Source organism: Peromyscus eremicus, chromosome 20, assembly GCF_949786415.1.
Source record: "Peromyscus eremicus chromosome 20, PerEre_H2_v1, whole genome shotgun sequence".
Classification (NCBI taxonomy): domain Eukaryota; kingdom Metazoa; phylum Chordata; class Mammalia; order Rodentia; family Cricetidae; genus Peromyscus; species Peromyscus eremicus.
In genome coordinates, this window is record NC_081436.1 from 29,237,269 (window position 1) to 29,258,154 (window position 20,886).

The window sequence follows — 20,886 nt, forward strand, 5'->3', positions numbered from 1 at the left end:
AAAGCTGCCCTTCAGAGTTCTTAATGAATGAACACATTCACTTAACCAGTGTGTGCAATGGGAATGGGCAGACTTACTTCCTCCTAGCAGGCTGCCCTACATCAGTAAGATCAGACCCAGAGCTCTTCTGTGAATGTACAGGCTTTCTGTTAGGGACTCTTGGCTGAGAATCACAGCAACCAAGAATGCCTTCAAGATCGCACAGTATTTGTTTTTATATGCAGCAGTTATTTTCTCTTTTACAAGTATCAGAGGATGGCTTGGCCCCTGAAGTGTGCCAGCAGTAGTGCTGCTGAAGTTTAGTGTCAAAGTTCTTCATATGAGGAGACTCTGCTTTTAAGGAGAAAACAAGAAAAGGGAGGGCTTTAGTAGACATTTTCCTTTTCATAGCCACTGATCATAGCCACTAATCATATTAGACACAGGAGTTCTGAAAAGGGAAAGAAGGAGACTTATATGTGGCTAGAGAGAAGCAGCACCTCAGGGGTTAGAGTGGGTACAATCAGAAGACAGCACACTAGAGCCAAGACACTGACTTTTTGGTGTAGCAGATGGGTTTATCGAGGAGTCCATTGATTTAGGTGCTGCCTGTTCAGGTTATAGGTTAATGAACGTAATTGAATGGAGGGTCAACCATACAAACTGACATGATTCCTGGGGTTTTGATTATAGTGATTGTGAAACAACTCCTTTTTATTTATACTTCATATTCAGTTAGTTCCCCCCCACCCCCATTTGACTCTGAAAAAGATACCTATACATTACCTGAACTTCATTTTTCTCCTTGATCCCTTTCTCTTTTTCCATGATCCCTTGTCTTCAAAGGTACATTTCATCTTCCTGGAACACAGTGCCATCTAGTGGACAAACTTCTAGTTTAGTACCCAAAGTGGGAGGTAAATTTCAAAAGCAAGTCCAACTGTTTTTTCCAGTCTGTCTCTTGAGTGTTCCGAGGTTTTTTAATAATAATAATGGCAGCCCCGAGTTTATGGCCCAACTTTGCAAATTGCTGGAATTTATCACATTTTGAACCAAGACAAATAACTTGAGGGTTCACCCCCCCCTTTCCTCCCATTTTGTGAAATAGAGAAGATGAAATATGATTAGGGAATGACTTCTTAAATTTAAAAAAGTCAAGGAAAAGAAGCAGTCATTTCAGATAAATTTGAAGAGTCTGTTGTTTACTGCGCTACATGTGGTGTGAACATAGGAGAGTGGAGCCTAAAAACGAGGTGGACTAAAGTCTCATGCAATAGCCTACTTTATTTAGAGCAGCAGACAGTTTATACTCTGAGGGTTAAGAGTCACATGAGTAAAGTGTCCAATCACAAGCATAAGCTGTATGTGGCAGACAAGGTGCATATGGCAAAACAAGTTTTTCCATAGAGGCATAAAAACCAATAACAATAGCTACTTGTCATGAGTAATCTAAAGTAAACTTACTCCTATCTGCTCCACTGGGAGGGGCACAAAAGCACTTTCCAAGAACAGTCGCCTGATTTTGAAGAAACTGAGGTCACAAGACTTGTCTTGTTTGCTTGGCGTTTTCTCAGAATTCCCCTTGTACAACTCATTCTTTGGACTGTGTTTCAACAGTTTGTGTCTTAATTAGGCCAGTTGCTATCTCTAAAATACAGTTACCTAGGAGGAACTAATGTGTCTAAGGATAACTTCTGTGCCACACCTGAAGAAGAACAGTTTTATTATATGCTGCCATTTGCAATGTGGCAGTATTTCAGAAGGGGCCTCCATGATAAAGGAGAAAGAAATAAAGATTCCACTGAAATAAATTGTAAGCATGTTTTTGTATATAGCTACAAAATAGTTTATCCTCTCCCATGAATATGCTGGTCAGTTGGAGCTTGATTCTAGTTGGTTCTTTCCTGAACAAACAGAAGAATAAATAAACTACTTTTGTGTTCTTCAAGTATGTTATTATTGATTGATGCTGTTATTTGTTAATATGCTTCTTTTTATATTTCAGAAAAGATGTTGGTTTAAAGCGATTTTTTCCTAAGAGTTTACTGGATTCTGTCAAGGTAATTAGAGTCTCCTTTATCATAATCAAATATGAAGCTCTGCCTGTATCCCTTTCCTACTGAAAACTTGCCTTTGATAAAGTAAAATGGTACATATCCCCCTTACTTGGTAAAACTGCAATGGCAAAAGCTGACTGTGTGAGTCATGTTAACTTTAGGCAAGTAAATTTTCACAGATTCAGCCTTTCTTCATAGAACCACAGCTTTACTTGATGATTGTGAGTAATAACCACCTAAGTGCAAAACTAGAAATAGTTCATGCTGCAGCCCTGCAGCCAAGGTTCTTAAAGTCTGGAATGTTTTGATTCATGGAACAAAAGGAATACTGTTTTAAAGGATCATGGTGAATCATGAGCACTGTGTGTGCGTGCATTTACATTGTTGGTCCTCTGTGTATCATTGCATCCTGTGTCTGTGTATGCATGCACACATCACTGGGTCCTCTGTGTGTGTTTGTGTGTGCACATGCACATCACTGAGTCCTATGGGGGGGTGTGTCTGAGAGTGAGAGAGAGTATGCACACATCACTGAGTTCTGTGGGATATGTGTGTGGGTGCACATTGGGGGTGTGTGTGTGTGTATTACTAGTCTGGTGTTTATGTATATTGCTGCATTGTCTATGTCACTCTCTCCTGTGTGCACAATATGCATCATTGCATTCTATGTGTGCATATTCCTAATGGTCATCTCTGTCTCTACCATGTGGTTTTCCTGTTGGTAACTTTGGAAGTAGCTTCCACGTAGTCCTACTCCAGCAGGATTATCATTGAAGACAGAGAGAGGAGCTCTGAGTCCTGTTTCCCATCCAATTCAGAGCGCACCTCCAGTTACAGTGGGAAAAAACAGAGTTTGGTCCAAGAAGGGTTCCATTTGCCAGCCTCACAGTATGGGGCATGGCCTCTTATTTCCATAGTGAAGAGTGTTATGTACGGATGACACTAACGTATAACAGATAAATACATGTATGTATCAACACAAAACCTGTCAGGTAGCAATTCATAAACAACAGTTATTGTTGTTTTATTTTTTTATTATTATTACAAAAATATTTCTTTTTTTACATTCTCTTCCTGAGATTCACACAGAATAAGGCATGCATATGAAATAATGTCATATTCTGGTTCAGAAAATTGGCCCCACAGCTAAACTGCAACGTAATAGCCCTGGATTCAGTGTAAATCACACATAACTTTGGATTAGTGACTGAATCTTTCTCAGTTTTCATATCTGTAACATAAAACCAGTTTCTGACACATAATGTTTATGTGAAGAGCCAGTTAGTCAATGTCTGCATTCTCAGAAGGTGATCTATGCAGATGTGTCTAGAATGAGAGGAGTGGTAGCATCCTGTTACCAAGCATGGTGAAAAACTGAGTGCTACGTCTCTTAGTGTAGGACTGAACTCAATGGCATACGCTTTTTGCCAGTAGAGCTGCATTCTGTTCTTTGAATGTAGTCAGTGCTGGCCAGTGGTCTGGCAGGTCACTGTGTTGGTGCCATTTGTCAAGTGCAGTCTGTGACAAAGCCCTATGTCTATACCTGGGTGCTGCCCACTTTCAGGCCTATCACTGGTGCCTTGAGGTCTAGCCTCCTCCCCCTTTCTGGGGTTGATAGCATGCTTCCTTCTACACAGCTTCTATGTGATATCACAGGGAAAATAAATTCAGAGGGTTCTGCAAAATGCAGCAGGTCTTAATGAGAGCAATAAGAAAGTGTACCTTTTGTAGCATTTGGGGATGCTATTGCACTTTTAAATTTTCCATTGAGTTTCTGCTCTGTTAGTGAAGCACTGGAACAGGTTGTTGGGAGTCCAACTCTTTCCAGTGCCTCTATGTTACAGAACCCAATCCTGTAAGTGATTCAGAGGCTGGGAGTACAAATGTAGAAGATGTTGTGCTCTTCAAAAGTTGGTGTAGATTTGGCGGATAGAGAACAGAACTTTAAATCAGAGAGAATGGCAGTTGTGTTCCTTGGGAGTGTTGGCAGTCTCTTGGATTAGGACAAGCCTCAGTTTATCTGGATTGTTGAGTATGAAGACCACAAAGGCATGAAGCAAAGGTTCCCCTACCCCAACCTGATACAACCCAGGAATAGGAGGACTGTGGAGACATTGAAACAGTGTAAGCCATAGCACCTACAACTTGATATTGCTATTGGTTGGAAGATGTTCTTAGCCAGCATTCATTAAAGGCTGTGTTTCATGTATCAGTGATTCTTAAATGATGAGGCCTTTGGTGGCCTCTGAAAACTGCTATTTCTTCAGATTTTCCTGTGTAAAAAACAGCATGAATGTCACTGCTGTCTTTGGGAGTCTAAGACACTGTTTTAGGTTTACAAACAATCATTGTACTCAAAACAGGGACTTGGGTATAGGCCATGGGCAAGTGCCTCTGTTAGGCAGATGCTGATAGAAGCTCAGTGGAGCCTCTCCATGCCTGGGTTCTCCTGCCCTGGCCTCCCTCTTCCATATCTGTGCAGAAATGGAAAACATCTCTCCTATCTTAGACCCTGCTCAGCATTTAAGGGGCTTGTTTTTCTTTCTGAATTTGTAATTTTGCAGTTACTGACTTGTTTGTATTTGTCTTCATATACTATATATTCACACAATGAGTTTGACTAGCACCAGGTACATAGCTTACATGATAGATCTTATTTAAATGAAAGAATGAAAAATGGACAGCAATCTGAAAAACAAACAAAATCCAAAAAACTGGAGAAGAATCCAGAGAGGGGGACATGTGACAAGGGCATAAACACAGGGTTAAGTATGACTTTGAGAAGATAATGGGATTGCATGCCACCCCAGGAATGCCTGTTCTCTGCTGCCACATTCTGCAGGCCTTTCCCAGCTCTACCCTTCTTGGCTTCTTTTGTCCTGATCTACTCCAGCATGCTTTTCTCTGGGATCTTGAGCTGCATCTGGCAGTGTGTTGAGGGCTCAGCCCTGATTACAGTTTGAGTTGATTAAAGTCAGTGTATGATCGCTACAGCCAATGCTTTCTGTGGGCTTAAGTGCTGAGGCAAGAGGCCTGCAGCTTTTATAGTGGGGGATCAGGAGGACCAGACAGCACTCTGCAAGACAGATTGGAAGCCAAGAAACAAGCAGAAAGAGGATCAAGGGAGATTTGAAGAGCAGTGGTCATGCTTAGATGGCTGGAGATGACTAAAAGACTTAGGGATGCATAGAAAGCTGAATCAGAGCAGTTGTGCTTTTCTCCTGTTGGACATTTGGATATAAGGAGAGGTAATTTTTAGCTACCATTACTAGATTCTCTTACGAAGGTTTTGAGAATAGTTTTCTTATATGCTCTCTTCCAAAATTCTTTTACATTTATTAGTATGTGCTGCATGCATGCATTTGTATATGTGTGCATACATGCACACGTGCTTGTGTATACTTGGACATTCCACAGAATACACGTGGATATCACAGTACAACTCTCCCCTTTTACCATATGAGACCTGGGCATTAAACTCAAGTTGTCAGGCTTGTTTATATCTTAGAGAGTTATTGTTGTGATGAAACACCACAACCAAAAGCAACTTGAGAAAGAAAGGGTTTATTTGACTTATGGATCCTGATACAGTCCATTGAGGGAAGCCAAGGCAGCAATCAAACTGGGAAGGAACCTGGAAGGAAGCAGGAGCTGATGCAGAGGCCATGGAGGGGTATTGTTTACTCGTGGCTTGCTCAGTGTGCTTTCTTACAGAATCCAGTCCAGGGTGATAATACCCGAATGGGCTGGGTCTTTTTACATCAATCACCGATTAAGAAAATGCTTTACAGGCTTGCTTACAGCCTGATCATGTGGAAGCATTTTTTCAGTTGAGATTTCCTCTTCTCAGATGACTTACCTCTGTCAAGTTGACATAAAACTAGCCAGCATAATATTTCTCTTTACCAACTGAAACTTTCACATGCCCCCCCTTTTAAATATTTATTTATTTATTATGTATACAGTGTGCCTGCAGGCCAGAGGAGTGCACCAGATCTCATTACAGATGGTTGCTGGGAATTGAACTCAGAACCTTCGGAAGAGCAGCCAGTGCTCTTAACCTCTGAGTCATCTCTCCAGCCTCACCCCTTTTAATTGAAAAGGGAATTGCTTAATTTTTTAATTTAAATACTGTTTGATTTCTTAAATAGCTTAATCAGGAGAGATTGTAGCCTTAGGCCAAGATTTTTCCCCGTGCTACATAAATTCCCTTGACAGCTCCATCAGACTTCTCTAGATTCTGGTGCTGCTGTAAAGCCCTGTTTATACATAGTAGCTGTAGCCAGTCCCACCTTCAGAAACAACTCCAACAAGAAATATATCTGAGCTCCTGTTTGTTCTGGAGATAGCCGTATTGAATGGCTAGGTTTATTGATGTTAGTTTTTCCATAAACAAGCTATGTCTGTGTATTTTTTCTCAAAGTCACTTTGTTTTACTTGCCTTAGATTTAAATTTCTAGAAGATTATTTGTAGTTAACATCATTGCGTGGTTGAGAGATTATCATATCCTGGTAGAATTTGACTGAGCTGTGATGGTGCCAAGAACAGAGAATAGATTGTACATGCCTTGAATGCTGAGAATAACAAGCAAGGTGACTTACTTTTCAGATGCTTGATTAAAGTCACTACTCCAGTAACACTAATAAAGGGCGGGGTAGTCTACAGTTCTCATCATTCCTCCTCAAAGGTACCAAGGTCATGAGTGATGAATAGGCCAGCACGCTCTCAGTTAAGGAAACTAGCAACATAAATGTGTATTGGCTCTGGGTAGGAGGGGAACGGGTTATGGATACTGGTGAGTTCTGTGTTAACTTGGGTTCAATGAATTGTGTCATAGTGATGTTTATTTTTTATTTTTTGGTTTTTCGAGACAGGGTTTCTCTGTGTAACTTTTTGCCTTTCCTGAATCTCACTCTGTAGACCAGGCTGGCCTCAAACTCACAAAGATCCAGCTGGCTCTGCCTCCCAAGTGCTGGGATTAAAGGCGTGCACCACTGCCGCCCGGCCGATGTTTATTTCTTGACTGTACAAGGTGCAGAACTGATGAAATTCTGCCTACCATCTCAACAGCTCTTCAGTAGACCTGAACCTAGATAGCAAGTCAAAACAGTCAAACCTTAATGTATTTCTATGTTACTCACAACAGAAATCCAGTTTTAAAACTACAAATGTTGAGAGGTCTTAAGGATCTATTCTGTTCCCAAGTGATACAATAACATGGCTTCCTAGAACACCATTAGGAGATGTGAGTTGGCATGAGGCACAGTGACTCATACCAATGACCTAGGTAATTGGAAGGCTGAGGTAGGAGGATCTCAAGTTCAAAGCCAGTCCAGGCACATATCAAGATTATCTTAAAACCGTGCAAATAAGCAAATAATAAGTGAAAGCTTGAGGCACTTACCCTTGAGTCCAGGCCCTATAGATAGAAGGGTGCCATGTGATTCTTTAATATGTCTTCAGCCTTTCATTGTTTTATAGCAATTTTTTTTAGCCTAACATACACATTTATATGAGAAACTCTAGTCATGCATGTGACTAGCAGCATCTGATAATCATTAAGTTGACTAATGAGAAATGATTTGTGGCCGGGTGGTGGTGGCGCACGCCTTTAATCCCAGCACTCGGGAGGCAGAGGCAGGTGGATCTCTGTGAGTTCGAGGCCAGCCTGGTCTACAAAGTGAGATGCAGGAAAGGCGCAAAGCTACACAGAGAAACCCTGTCTCGAAAAAAAAGAAAAAAAGAAAAAGAGAAATGATTTGTTAGATTACTATGACTAAAGAGCAACAGTTCTTGGTGGTGTATCTTAATTATACTCTTACACATTCAAAGTCATTGCTCTCTTCGTGTGAACTGGTATCATAATGAAGTGCTCTTAGGTAGATGACTTGATTTCTAAGTCTGACAAGAAGTGGCCTTTGTCATTGTCTTAGTCAAGGCCAGCATTTGCTGGGTATTCCCAGAACGACTTTTTCCTTAAAAGCACCCTATGTTCGGAGATGATTATCTGTACAGTACGTTTTATAGTTGGGTCCTGCTGTCATTGCTCACATTTAATTCTCTTTACTTCAAGCCTGATCCAAAGCCCAGAACTAATTCTGCTCAGATGAGCTGGAATTTTCTTGTTCTGCTTCTGCTTCACTTCCATCAGAACTCCAGTGTTTTTAAACTAGCTAACTGTCAACTCCTGGCTGTCTCTTCTTTCCTTCCTGTCCACTTGATTGGCAGATGCTGTGTCTGTAACTACCTGAGTTTGTCCTGTCCATGCACCAAGTCATTCAAGCCTCTTTTTCAACCATTGCTGTGCACAGTTGTCATCCTTTTTACCAGTCCTTTGGTGGCCTGCTTGGCCTGCTTGGCCTGCTGGAGTGTAACCAGATGTGGTTTGTCTGCTTCTTCTCTTCCCGCTCACCACCCCGTATACACAAAAGCAGTATGGGCATCTAAAATAGGTCATATGTCCTCTGTGACATTTTAGCGACCTGTTCTCTCAGCTCATGATCACTTTTCTTCTGGTATCTTGTTCTTTTCCCTCCTCAGCCTCCCACTCTGATTTTCATTTAAATAACTGCACCCTTCGTCATGTAACCACGTTTCATGTTGTCCTAGCTCATTTTCTGCAATATCTCCTCTGACTCCAGAGTCTTCCCAGTCACTTCAGCAGGCTTCGCTTGTTACCCCACTAGAGCAGGCTGTGTTCTCCTGGTTTCCTTACACCTGCCTTAGCAACTACACTCTGTCTGGGCCTCAGCTCTTCTACTTCCTCCTTACTGTCAAGATTCAGCAGATCACTTAGCCTATCTCACTGACCTTGATCCACCAGAATCCTGACTTTTATTTCCTCTGTGGGCTGTGTTGGCCACTGCCCATCCCTGCTTCCAGGTCCAACAGCTTGTGTGATGGGTCCACTTGGATTCCTGATAGCCCCTGATATTCTTCCAACTTTGCCTGCCAAGTTGTTCCTCCCATTTTTTGCTTTGTCAATTTAGTACCAGTTCTTGCCTGTAGCATCTTACATTCCAAGATACAATCAGAGTATGACCACCTCTAATTTCGTTTCTGCTTCTCTATCTACATAAACTGTTGCTTCCTGCCTGAGTTAGTGGGAAACCTCCAACTTAGCTTTTTTTCCCCCCTGCTGTTGGCTTTCCTGCGGAAAAACCTACTTCAGAAAGCACCACTTCTTCACTCAAGGTTAACCAAGGAAGTAGAATCAGTGTTAGCAGCATAGAAGCTAAGTTCATGCCTACCTACATTGGTCCTCCTCAGACCTCAAGGTGGAGGTTACTGTTTCCTTGCCTCCCTGTTGTCTCACATACTGAAAATCAGGAGCTTGCTCCCTGGGAAGCTCTTGCTCCATTCCCAGGTATTCATGTGTGAGGACAGCATTCAAATTTAAAAGAAGCAGAAGCCAATGGTTGTCCATGCAAGGTAAAAAAGCCCTGTAGGTAGTGGTTTTTCTCCCTCCTACACACATGTATATGAAGCCTGCAAATGAGCTCTCTTCTATAAATGTCTGTTCTTCTGCACATACGGATTGTTTGTTCTCTTTGTTGTATAACAATAAGATAGGATTTCAACCTCCCTAAACTAGTTCCATAAAATGGTTTATACATTGCATAGAATATTGGTTGTTAAAGTACATACCACAGTTTGTATAATTATTCCATATGGTGAGTGAACGATTTTGAAGATCCTCCTTATTGCTGAATCTTTACAAAGAATAGTGTCCTGAAATTTCACTTTTTAGGTACAATAACAAGGGCCTTTTAGAATTAATTATTTAATGCACTTTCAGAAATGGTATTGGAACATGTGAGTGCTGTGTGCGCATTTACCCTTTTTGCTTCTGGGCCACATGCCCCTGTGACTCTGTGTTGCATGTGTAATATGCATGCTGTTGCCTTAAGCTTCTGTTGAAGGAGTGAAGTCCTGTGTTGCTCAACTATACCTTTCAAACTGGTCACAGGGCAACGTTTGCTAATGTGGATTTTACAGCACTTAATGCTCTGCTAGTTATTTGGCAAGTGAATTTTTGTAGTAATGTAAATGGTATGAGTATGATTGGAGTTTTTTTTCTCTTGGTTGACTTGAAAACATATTTTTCTGTCACTTCGTTATTCAGGCCAAAACACTAAGAAAACTGATCCAGCAAACATTTAGGCAGTTTGCCAACCTTAATAGAGAAGAAAGCATCCTGAAATTCTTTGAGATTCTCTCTCCAGTGTACAGATTTGACAAAGAATGCTTCAAGTGTGCCCTTGGGGTAAGTGTGTGGAACTTTGGAAGATGGGGACTAGTTGAATTTCTTCTGCTATTTTTATCCGTGTGTATCTATTGAAGGAAAACTAATTTGTCATAGTTCTTAATAAACAAAAATACTATTTTTGACACTAAGCATAAGGGAAAAGCAGGAAGAAAATATATTAGTTAGATAATAAAATCATAATAGTGTGTCTGTTCATAAGTAGGTGTTTTTATTCTGGCCTGCAATTTGATTAGCTGTTCTCCAAGGACTAGTTTGCCTGTTGAGATAATCTTCCTAGAGAAAGCAGTGGCTTCCCAGATTGAAGAATGACCACAATTAATCTTGTCCAGATTCAGTACATCTTGGGTCAGTGAAGTTATAAATATTTTATCTTATTTGATTAGATAGATTAACAGCAAACCAAGTCCTCTCCCAACCCAAGTCTTTGGATATATTCATGACTCCAGTTCTAAAATCATTTTTTTCTTCTGGCTCTCCTGTTCCCACCTGTTTGATCTTCCAAAGTCAAGTTGGATTATTTCCGTGGAACTGGCGATTGGCCCAGAAGAAGGGATCAGTTACCTGACAGACAAGGGCTGCAATGTAAGTCTGTTCTTGGGAGGTCTCATGGATTTGGTTGTGGGCACAGAGGAATGAAGTTAAGGACTGGACAGGGTACTCCCATGAAAGACTCCGTTCTGCACGGAAACTTGATCATTACATGGTCTTCTTGCTCAGGTTGGGTATGGGAAACACTTAAACTTAAGAGTATTGCCTCTGGAATTCCATAGCCTTGAAGGGAAATGAATAAGGCAAATTAGGTGGTGAGTGAAAACTGATGGAGCTGTTCCAGCTTACCTTGTGAGGCCTTATAACTAACTTCTGGATGTGATTTTAGTATATTTGTACTGACATCCTACTCTTTAATCTTTATGCGTTAATTAAAAAAAAATCATAATTTTAAATTCTGAATCCTTGTTGCCCTTACTACCTCATTGAGGAAACATACTGGAGAGAGAAATCATCAGTTTGTCTCACTGCTGTGTGCTCCTGTTTTGTGCTTCAGCAAAAAAGCTGCTGAGCCCTTGCTTGTTCCAGGTGCCAGCCAGGGGCTTGCAAAGAAGGCCAAACAGACTGGAGCTCTTTGATGGAGTTTACAGTCAGGCATTCGAGGAAAGTATGTATGGAATCTGTGCCGTATGATGAGTACAAGTTGCAAGGCCTACCAGGGTTATGGTATTGAGGGTGTGAGCCTGTGTGGACAGTTGGTCAGGCAGTTTGGTTCTGAGGTCTTCCTTGTGGGCTCATACTAGCAGGTATGCCTTTTCACTGGTATGGATTTCTGATCACAAGTTTGTTATCTGTGCTTGGTATGACTTTGTACATGTACTCCTTGCTGTCCATTCCCACTCTGCTCTGCTTCTGCCCTACATTCCTTTCTCTTTAGCAGTTTCTGAGGTACTTATCTCCTGTCCTTGTACAGTATAAGCCTATGGAAAATGCTCACCTTTGTTGATAGGTTTCAGCCATTGTTGTGCATATTGCAGGTGAGTAGCTAAGTATGCAGCACAGACATTTATAAGTGATCAAACCTGTTTACCTCTGAATGGGCCATTACTTTTGTTCTCTGCTTCTTATTCTCCTGTTCTGCCCTACTGATGCCAGTATCTCTTCCTGATAACACACTGTCCCAAGTAATTGCTGTGGTTTGATGTTTGGCTCAGAGATACTCTTTTGATAGATTTCTGTATGGCATTCTCTGTAGGTCCTTTTCCTTGGATGTTTTAGAACCAAATCTTAATTCACTAATGGAAAGTATGTCATTAGAGCTCTGCTTGTGGATCAGTGCCTTACCTAACACTGCAGTTCCAGCACTGTACACACACAGTGTGACTTTATGTAGGACAGTCCTTGTTAAGTTTTAATAACATGCCTTTAATATTTTTAAGTTCTACCCTCTAAACTGAATGTGATGATACACACTTGTAATCCCAGTCATTCAAGAGAGACTTGAAGCAGTAAAATTGCTATAAAGGATTTACTAATAAACTTGCTTAGGAAAGATGAAGTTGTACAATGTAGAATTTAGTTAAAGGAGCACTGCTTCCAATCTAATTGGAAGGTAAGTAGTGCACTTGCCAGACTTAGAAACTGTAAGAAAGAAAGTTTGTGCCATTATTGAAGTTTAGGCTTGCTGAGAAAGTGTCTGCTAATGTTTACTCACTTTATTCAGTTATCAGAGATTGACGTTCTGATTAGGCCCAATTCCAAAAACAAAAGGATATAACCCCGATTTATAACCAGCCATTAGACTCATCTCCATGTCAAATAATCTGCTTCAGAGAGGCAACACAGGGTCACAGCCACCATTAAGTCCTAGTCTATCTTTAAGTCCCATGTGTCTTATCAGGAAAATCATAATTCTGCCAGGTGGGCAAGATGACCCTGGGTACCAACTATTTGAAAAAGACAACACTAGTATACTTAAGAATATCTTTGCTGTGTAAATCTATCTGCCCAAGTGGCCATGGCTACTCTTGCAATCTCTTGTATCTCTCCCTCTGCGCCCCCCCTTCCTTCATCCATTCTTTGTGGATTTCACATCATGCATCCCTGTCCCACTCATCTCCCCATCCCCTTGCTTCCACTCACTGCCCTTGCAACCTCCCCCCAAAACAAAATTGAAAAGTAAAACCAAAAAACAAAACAAAATAAACAAAAACAAAAATATCAGCATGAAGCTGTAGTGTGGTTCAGTGAGTCTCACAATATACCCTTGCCGGGCAGTGGTGACGCACGCCTTTAATCCCAGCACTTGGGAGGCAGAGGCAGGCGGATTTCTGTGAGTTCGAGGCCTGCCTGGGCTACCAAGTGAGTTCCAGGAAAGGCGCAAAGCTACACAGAGAAACCCTGTCTCGAAAAACCAAAAAAAAAAAAAATATACCCTTTAGTCCATACATCTTTACTTGTAAGTATTCCTTGCAATGAGGCATTGGTCTGCTATGCCCTTGATACTGGGTCCTCACTGGGACTCCTTTTAGATATCTTATTGTTGCCTTGTGTCGTGGAGATCCTGTAGTTTTGGATCCGTAGGTATAGCTCCTTAACATGTTCTAGCAGTTCATAGGTGGGTGTTGGGGTTGGCTACCTCTCAGTCTTGGTTCTGGGCCTGGGTGGTAGCTGGGTTGGTCAGCCTGCCAGCTTTCCCTCATCATCACCCCCCAGGTAAGCTCTCTAGCATTACCCCAGCTAGCTCACCCAATGTAGCAGACAACAAGAAGTGGGACCAGTTTTCCTGCTCTCATACCCTCCTGTCTCTAAATTGTTTAAAGTGTAACTTGGTGCTGTGACCTGAAAAACATTTAAGGATGACAGCATGTGTGGAATGCATAAGCCTAAGGCCTATGTAAGTTGGTTAATTTTTCTGCTTGAGGCCAGTTTCCCTTTGGGCATTAGCTAGAACCAGATGTATGCTATTATTAAAGAACTTTTCCTTACTTTTCCTGAGCATGTGGAGTGAATTCTTACTGGGAAGGCATATTATTTCTATAATAGTAGCACTTAGAAAAATGAAGGCATGTATAAAGACTGTTAGAGGCCAGGTTGGGCTAAATGTTATCTTGTCAACAAACAAACAAACAAACAAACAAAACCCTTTGGTCTTCTGATTAGATTTCATTGTGAGTAGCTCCTGTTATTATGTTAAGGACCTTATATCCTGTTCTTCCATTATCTGCTTACAGCTCCTATTATAGATTATGTAAATGCACAAGCCACTCCTTTATAGTACTGCATTGTTTTGTAAATGCTTACTATATTTGTAAATTGTATAATTTTTTTTTCAACTTTTAAAGTATCTGCTGCTATCGAGAATTCTGTCCTGTTTCTTGAAGTGGACAAGTGGTTTATAGTTCTTCATTCCTTTCTGTGGAATGAATTTTCTCTTGCCCCCTCATTTATCTGGGTCTCCTTAAGAGGTTAACTACAGTCAGGCGTGCCCAAACCTGGAAGGAAGCCCACAAGGCCCTTGCATGACTGTTCACCAGGGGAAAGTGTCTCTGACTTGGGAAGACTGTGGAGAATAGGCTGATGGTTGGGTCCAGAAAGAATCATGTAACAACTAGCAGACCCCAGACACCGAGATTTCCTCTATGACCTAAGAGTTTTTCTTTTTCTTCCCAAAGCCCACACACCTAGCTGACTTCAACCAAGTGCAGACCATTCAGTATTCAAATAGTGAAGACAAAGACAGGAAAGGAATGCTACAACTCAAAATTGCTGGTGCCCCTGAGGTAAGGGATTCTTGCCCTTAAGAATCTGACCCAGAAGAGAAGTTGGATGAGTAGAGAGGTGGAGAGGATCTGAGAGGGGTTGGAGGAAAGGGAAAATCATGATCAAAATATATTGTCTGAAAAAAACTTATTTATTTAATTAAAAAAAACAAAACAAAACAACTGATCCAGGGGATAGTATAGAAATGACTTATCTGGGATAAAGATGAAGTGTTCATGGGTAATCAGACTCACAATTTCTTCATGTATAAAGATTTGAAAAAGTGGTTAACTGTCTCCAAGATAGGAGAGGAGTAGATTTTAAAGATCAGGAATACTGCCATAATCAGAGACCACTGTGAAGTGAGAAGGAAGTCAGTTAGAATTGCGTGCACTGTGAGTGTTGCTGTTCCAGACAGTGTTGGAAGACTCTCTGGGCGATGTGATAAAATAGGCAGCAGCGCACAGTGGCTCACTGCTATAATTCCAGCCCTCTGGATTCCAGGACAGCTCTCAGCATGGACCACATAGCAAGACCCTATCTCAAAACCACCAATGAAGAAAATAGAAACAAAGTAGTAAGTGATAGAAGAAAGAACTGTTCAGCTACACAAGACTCTGAGCTCCAGACAGAGCACGTTGAAAAGCAGGTGGGGCTGTTGTGCACGCAACTTTGCCTGTGGCTCAACTCTCCTCACCAGGCTACTTCACCAGTGTCCTGCCCTATGATCCCAAGTCACTGACATCTGAAGTTGACATCTAGAAATTGTTTATCAGATTAGCAAATCCTAGCATGGAGTATAGAAACCTTGTTGCAAATCAGTTTCCTGCAGAGATCCCAGTGCACACTGAAGCTGCTCTCTGAAGCAAGCCATTCATTTGGAATGACTGTGAACAACCTGTGAACCAGGACATGCTTGGATGTGAAAATAAAATACAGTTTTTATTGTCTTCACATAACACTTAGAAATAGGTCTTTAGGCAGTTTACCCAGTACAGCCTGCCTCATGTGAAAATGATTTTTTTTTTTTTTTTTTTTTTTTGGTTTTTACGAGACAGGGTTTCTCTGTGTAGCTTTGCGCCTTTCCTGGATCTCGCTCTGTGTACCAGGCTGGCCTTGAACTCACAGAGATCCGCCTGCCTCTGCCTCCCGAGTGGGATTAAAGGCGTGCGCCACCACCGCCCGGCGTGAAAATGATTTTTTAAGCCTCTGGGCAAACATGCTATAAATGCAGAAAGACTGAAATTTTATCAATTTCCTCTAATGATAGAAAAATAAGATGGTTGATTAAAGGTTTATTGTATATTAGTCTCTAAAATAAGTTGTACTTTAGCTTATTACTTGAATTCTTCTCTTAGAGTGTGCCCAAGGAGCCAGACATTCTAAAGAAAAGTATTCTTTTCTGCCTCCTTTTGTAAAAGTGAGCCTCAGTTTCAGTGCTTTTTATCTTATGCTCTGAGTGTGTCTCCTGTCACACATCCCAGGAATGATGTCCTTAAGTACCAAACTTCCTTTCTTCACTTAAATCTGGCAAATGTTTCATTCCTACTCCTTTGTATTCAAGTGTATGCAGAGTTGTGATGTCATAGTGCAGCTGTCCCTTTGATTACTGGGAAGAACAATAATGTCTCTTTCTTTTTCTTTCCCATTAGCCTCTGACAGTGACGGCACCATCCCTAACCATTGCAGAGAACATGGCCGACCTGATTGACGGATACTGCCGGCTGGTAAACGGAGCCACACAGTCCTTCATCATCAGACCACAGAAAGGTGAGTTTCTGTTTTTACTCCTGCTGCACTGGTAAGACAAGCTCACCCCAGCAGCCAGGTTCTCACTGCAAACATGAAGGCCAGAGAAGTTGTTGTGACCTGAATGCTTGTTTTTCTAGGGACAATGGTCCAAGTCATAGCCCACAGACTGGGCTGAACTGGAGTGCACTGTGACAGTATAGGGCTTTGATTAACCCTTAGAATAGCTCCTGAGTTACCATTGGTTCTTTCAGCTCTGGAGATTGTCTTCCCCAGTTCTTTTTCAAGTGTCCCTTGTAATTCTTGTTGAAGTTTCTGTCCTTTTTTTTTGTTTTGTTTTGGTTTGGTTTGGTTTGTTTTGGTTTTTCTGTACATTTGAAAAGCTTAGAGTAGGTGACATACAAAATAAATTCTATGTAAATATATGCAATCAAAGATATGAGTGAATAAAAATGTGTCCTTAGAAATGAGACTCTATCACCTCAGAATGAAGGAAAGCTTTGTAAGTGTAGTGCAAAGGATGAGGGTATCCTGAGGATGTGGATTTCTGAAGCAGTCTTTGAAAACAGTCCAAGTGGATCAGTGGAATGTAAGGAGAGCCTGGGCTTTGGCGGCATACTAGCTCATGCAATATACTGTGTGTCCTGCCATGAACTGTGTTTACTCTGTAGACCCCAAGCTAGTTACTGTATAGCTCTTTGAGAGCTGCCTCACGGCCAGGTACCCTGGAGATGATCAGGGAAGGGTAAACAGTCTGTGACAGTGTGCTCTGAGGGGCTTAGAAACATGAGAGGGCTAAGCAGCGTACAGAGTTCCCAGGAAAGTTCCTGTAAGGGTTGAAGATGAAACTGGATTATAAGGAAAAAAGGTTTCCACTGAAGGCAGACCATCATTAAGAGGACCGCGACACTTATGGGAGCTAGCATCCAGTAGGGATAGATGGGAGGGTCTGAATTGGCTATGTGGACATGCTACTTCTGGTGTCCTATAGGGTATTGGTTCTCAACCTGTGGGTCACAGCCATCAGAAAACACACATTTCTGATGGGCTTAGGAACTGAGACACTGCTCAGTAGCAAAATTATATAGTTATGAAGTAGCAACGAAAATAAGTTTATGATTGGGGGTTCTTAAGACCATTGGAAATGTGTGTTTTCTGCTGCTCTAGGGCCTTCCCTTCTCATTTCTGAATTCTTCTGCAGGTGCACACATTGTACTTCTCTTGTAGATTCCAAATGTACTCGTAAATCATTTTTTCAAAACAGAATGTTCAGGCTTTTGGCAAGGTACCTAGACTTTGATTTTAAGGGTTCCTTAATCCCTTAGTCATTTGGAAAGACTATTTTTTATCAACTTGTCATATCTCTTTATTAGGAGTTGGTATATCTTTAAACAATGCAAATTCAAACTCACTTATGTTTGTTGTGAGTTTTGGATGGAAAACCATAAAAACCTAAAATAGAATCGTGTAATGGCTTGGCTATAAAGGACTGTCACTCAACACCAGAATAAGGCTTCTCCTTCCTGGACTTACGTGCACACTCTTCTTCTAATGGATTCCAAGATGCCACTCATGTATCTTTCCTTTTTCCTCCCAGAAGGTGAACGGGCGTTGCCATCGATACCAAAGTAAGTGCTCATTTGTGCATTTCCTTACTTGGTTTTGTTAAAAACTTTAAAAAAATCATTAGGCTTTATTATATTTTCCTGAAAAATTAAATTTCTACTTATATGCAAGGACCTAGAAAACATTTCCAAACATGAATCACATAAGTTGTAAGTTAGATATGGAATGTAGATTTAATCAAGAAGTTTCAAAATTAGTTTTCCCCTTATTTCAAGTTTAATAAGGGATCTAAAGATGGTTGTGGAAGAGGCTTAGACACCATTCACTTTATGGTGTCATCGCCTTTTTAAAAATGTGAAAATAGGCATTATCCTCTTACAATTAGGAAAATGAAAGACATAACTGGTAGTTTGCTGTTCATTACAAATTCCATAAGGTATGTTGATCTATAATATAATTAAATCAAATAGCAATGCAAAATAATTACATTGTTACTTCTGAATTCTTAGCATGCTAGGAACTGGGGCCAAGGTATGAAGGTATAAAATTCTAGCCATTTAGACAAACAAGCAGCTGAACAGTAGAAGGCTGTTAAATCTCAGATACTTAGGAAGCAATGGAGATGTGGAAGCCTAGGACAAGGAGGGTTAAACCTGGGCTTGTCTTTGTACTGTTTTGTGCTCTCTTCTTTTTAGCCACATCCTCCTCTTCTCCTTGCTAAATGCATCCGATAATGTGCTTTGTCTGCCTCCTAGCATTCCTCCCCTGTCCCTTATAGTTAGCATCACCTATCCAGGCTATCCCAGTAGGTGCTGTATTGGGGACCCCAAGCCCACTCAGGCCCAGAGTTGTATTGGAGTCAGAAAAGCATGACTTACTACCGAAAAAAGGAAAGGGTCTAGTCAGAGTCCAAGGAAATCAAGGAAAATCTCCAAGAGTCCCACAGGATACACTGAGCTCCTAAGCATGTATAAAGGCTTGTCCATGATGACTTCATGCTAGGGTGTTTGAGGAGCTGGTCAGGTATATACCTCCTGTCAGCTCTGTCCTGTACACCTACTGAGCCCTCCTGTTTTCTTCAGCCCCTGACTCACCAGACTGTCCTAAATAAAGCTCTTCTCTGACTTGCTGACACCTCTAGCCTTAGTTTTGCTGTTCCTCACATTTGGTCTTGTATAGTAATTGCTTAAGGAGTAGGAAGAGGAGTGTTCTTTATGAATAAAAACCAAGGAAACAGCTGACAAATGTAGAACTCCTATTTTTAAAAGATGTACTATTATTTGTATGTGAGTGCATGTCCCTACATGATGTGTATGTCTGGGCACGTGTCACACAACAGCAGCATGGAGATCCGAGAACTTTGTAAAGTCATTTCTCTCTCCTTCCACTTTACATAGGTTCCAGGGACCAAACATGGCTGCCAGGCTTGCAGTGCTGTCACTTTTACCTGTTGAACCATCTCCCCAGCATGTGGGAGTCCTTTTTTCCTGTTTGGTGCTTTCCAAGAATTTTAAACTATGTTTATATTTTTTTAATGTCATTAAAATATTTTTTTATCTCAGTCTGTTAATAATAGCAATATATGCATGTACTTAACTTTTTTATATGCTATAAATTTCAAAAGGTTCAAATGCTACCATGTTTTAAATTAGTTTTTATTTTTTATATTCGTGTGTGTGTGTGTGTGTGTGTGTGTGTGTGTGTGTGTACATCTGTGAGCACACACGTGCCCCAGTGCACTTGTATCATTCAGAGGACAGCATGTAAGAATTCATTCTGTCCTTCCACCATGTGGATCCCAGGGAGCAAACTCAGATCATCAGGTTTGGTGGCAAGAGCCTTTACCTGCTGAACTATCTTCCTGGCCCTCAATTTAGGTTTTAAAGAGCAAAACTCAGTTCTAGTTGCATGATTCTTTATAACGTTTGGGCAGTTTTTTTACAATCTGACATTTAAGCAGAAAACTTATATAGCCTTTACATTACATATTACATAGTATTATATAGCTCTAAGTCACCTTTGTGAGCAGCTTTCTCCAGGCACTTCTGTGGTCTTTCTTTCTTTGTTTCTTTTTCTTTCTTTCTTTCTTTCTTTCTCTCTTTCTTTCTTTCTTTCTTTCTTTCTTTCTTTCTTTCTTTCTTTCTTTCTTTCTTTCATTTTTTAGATTGATTAATTAATCTGCTTTTTTTGAGATGCTGAGGATGAGTCCCAGAGTCTCAAATGTATTAAACAAGTGCTCTGTCATTGAGCTACCTTCCCTATCCCAATTGTCTGTTTTAATTTCGAGTCTTAGGAACAGATGCCTGTTTGACAGGGACAGGTGTTGGGTCCTAGGAAGGACAGCACTTACACTTTGTCTGCTCTGTTGCAGGTTGGCCAATAGCGAAAAGCAAGGAATGCGGACACATGCAGTCTCTGTGTCAGGTAAGGATCTTCAGGTAGAGACCTAGAAGAGCAAGCTGCAGGGTGGATGGTGTGGATGGCACTCCGTTCAGTTCATCTGCTTAGAACATGAAGCACCTGTGTGGTTTTACTGTCATGAAGTAGCTGTCCATATAGACTTTATTGGAGATGCTGCATGTGACCCTACCATGTTACTCACCAGGGTATGTAGGGCTTCAGATTGTTTCAATGCCATGGTCTGTTTAGAGTGGAAACCTTCACTTTTGAAATTGCCATTATAATTTATCTTTACAGTTCAGTAGGATTTAACAGAATATACTTTGTATTGTGTGTTTGAAGTTCAAAATTAAATTTGTGATTTTTAAATGGTTTTCGTCTTTCACGGTTAACATAATGGTTATTTAAAACAGTCAAGGTACTGCATAAGCATTATCTTAACTATTTGTGTGGTGATGTTTTTGTTATGTTTTCAAAGTGTTTGTGCCCTTTTCCCCTCATCTAAAAATGTGGAGGATAGAAGAATTTTAGGCAGGGGCAGAAAAAGACACTTTCCAAGGGCCCCAGCTGTTTATGTTAACATACATATACCCTACTGTCATACATGCACATAA

The 20,886-nt window shown here is 40.9% G+C and overlaps 1 protein-coding gene across 1 annotated transcript in view; it reads left to right on the forward strand.

The window, feature by feature from the left end:
- Positions 1-20,886, forward strand: part of Ptk2 (protein tyrosine kinase 2) — a 226,562-nt gene that overhangs the window by 114,174 nt on the left and 91,502 nt on the right. Inside the window, exons 8-14 of the mRNA XM_059247674.1 lie at positions 1,985-2,039; positions 10,163-10,303; positions 10,811-10,888; positions 14,470-14,577; positions 16,210-16,327; positions 17,904-17,934; positions 20,244-20,296. Of these exons, the coding sequence (XP_059103657.1) occupies positions 1,985-2,039; positions 10,163-10,303; positions 10,811-10,888; positions 14,470-14,577; positions 16,210-16,327; positions 17,904-17,934; positions 20,244-20,296 (584 nt within the window). The remainder of the gene's footprint in view (positions 1-1,984; positions 2,040-10,162; positions 10,304-10,810; positions 10,889-14,469; positions 14,578-16,209; positions 16,328-17,903; positions 17,935-20,243; positions 20,297-20,886) is intronic.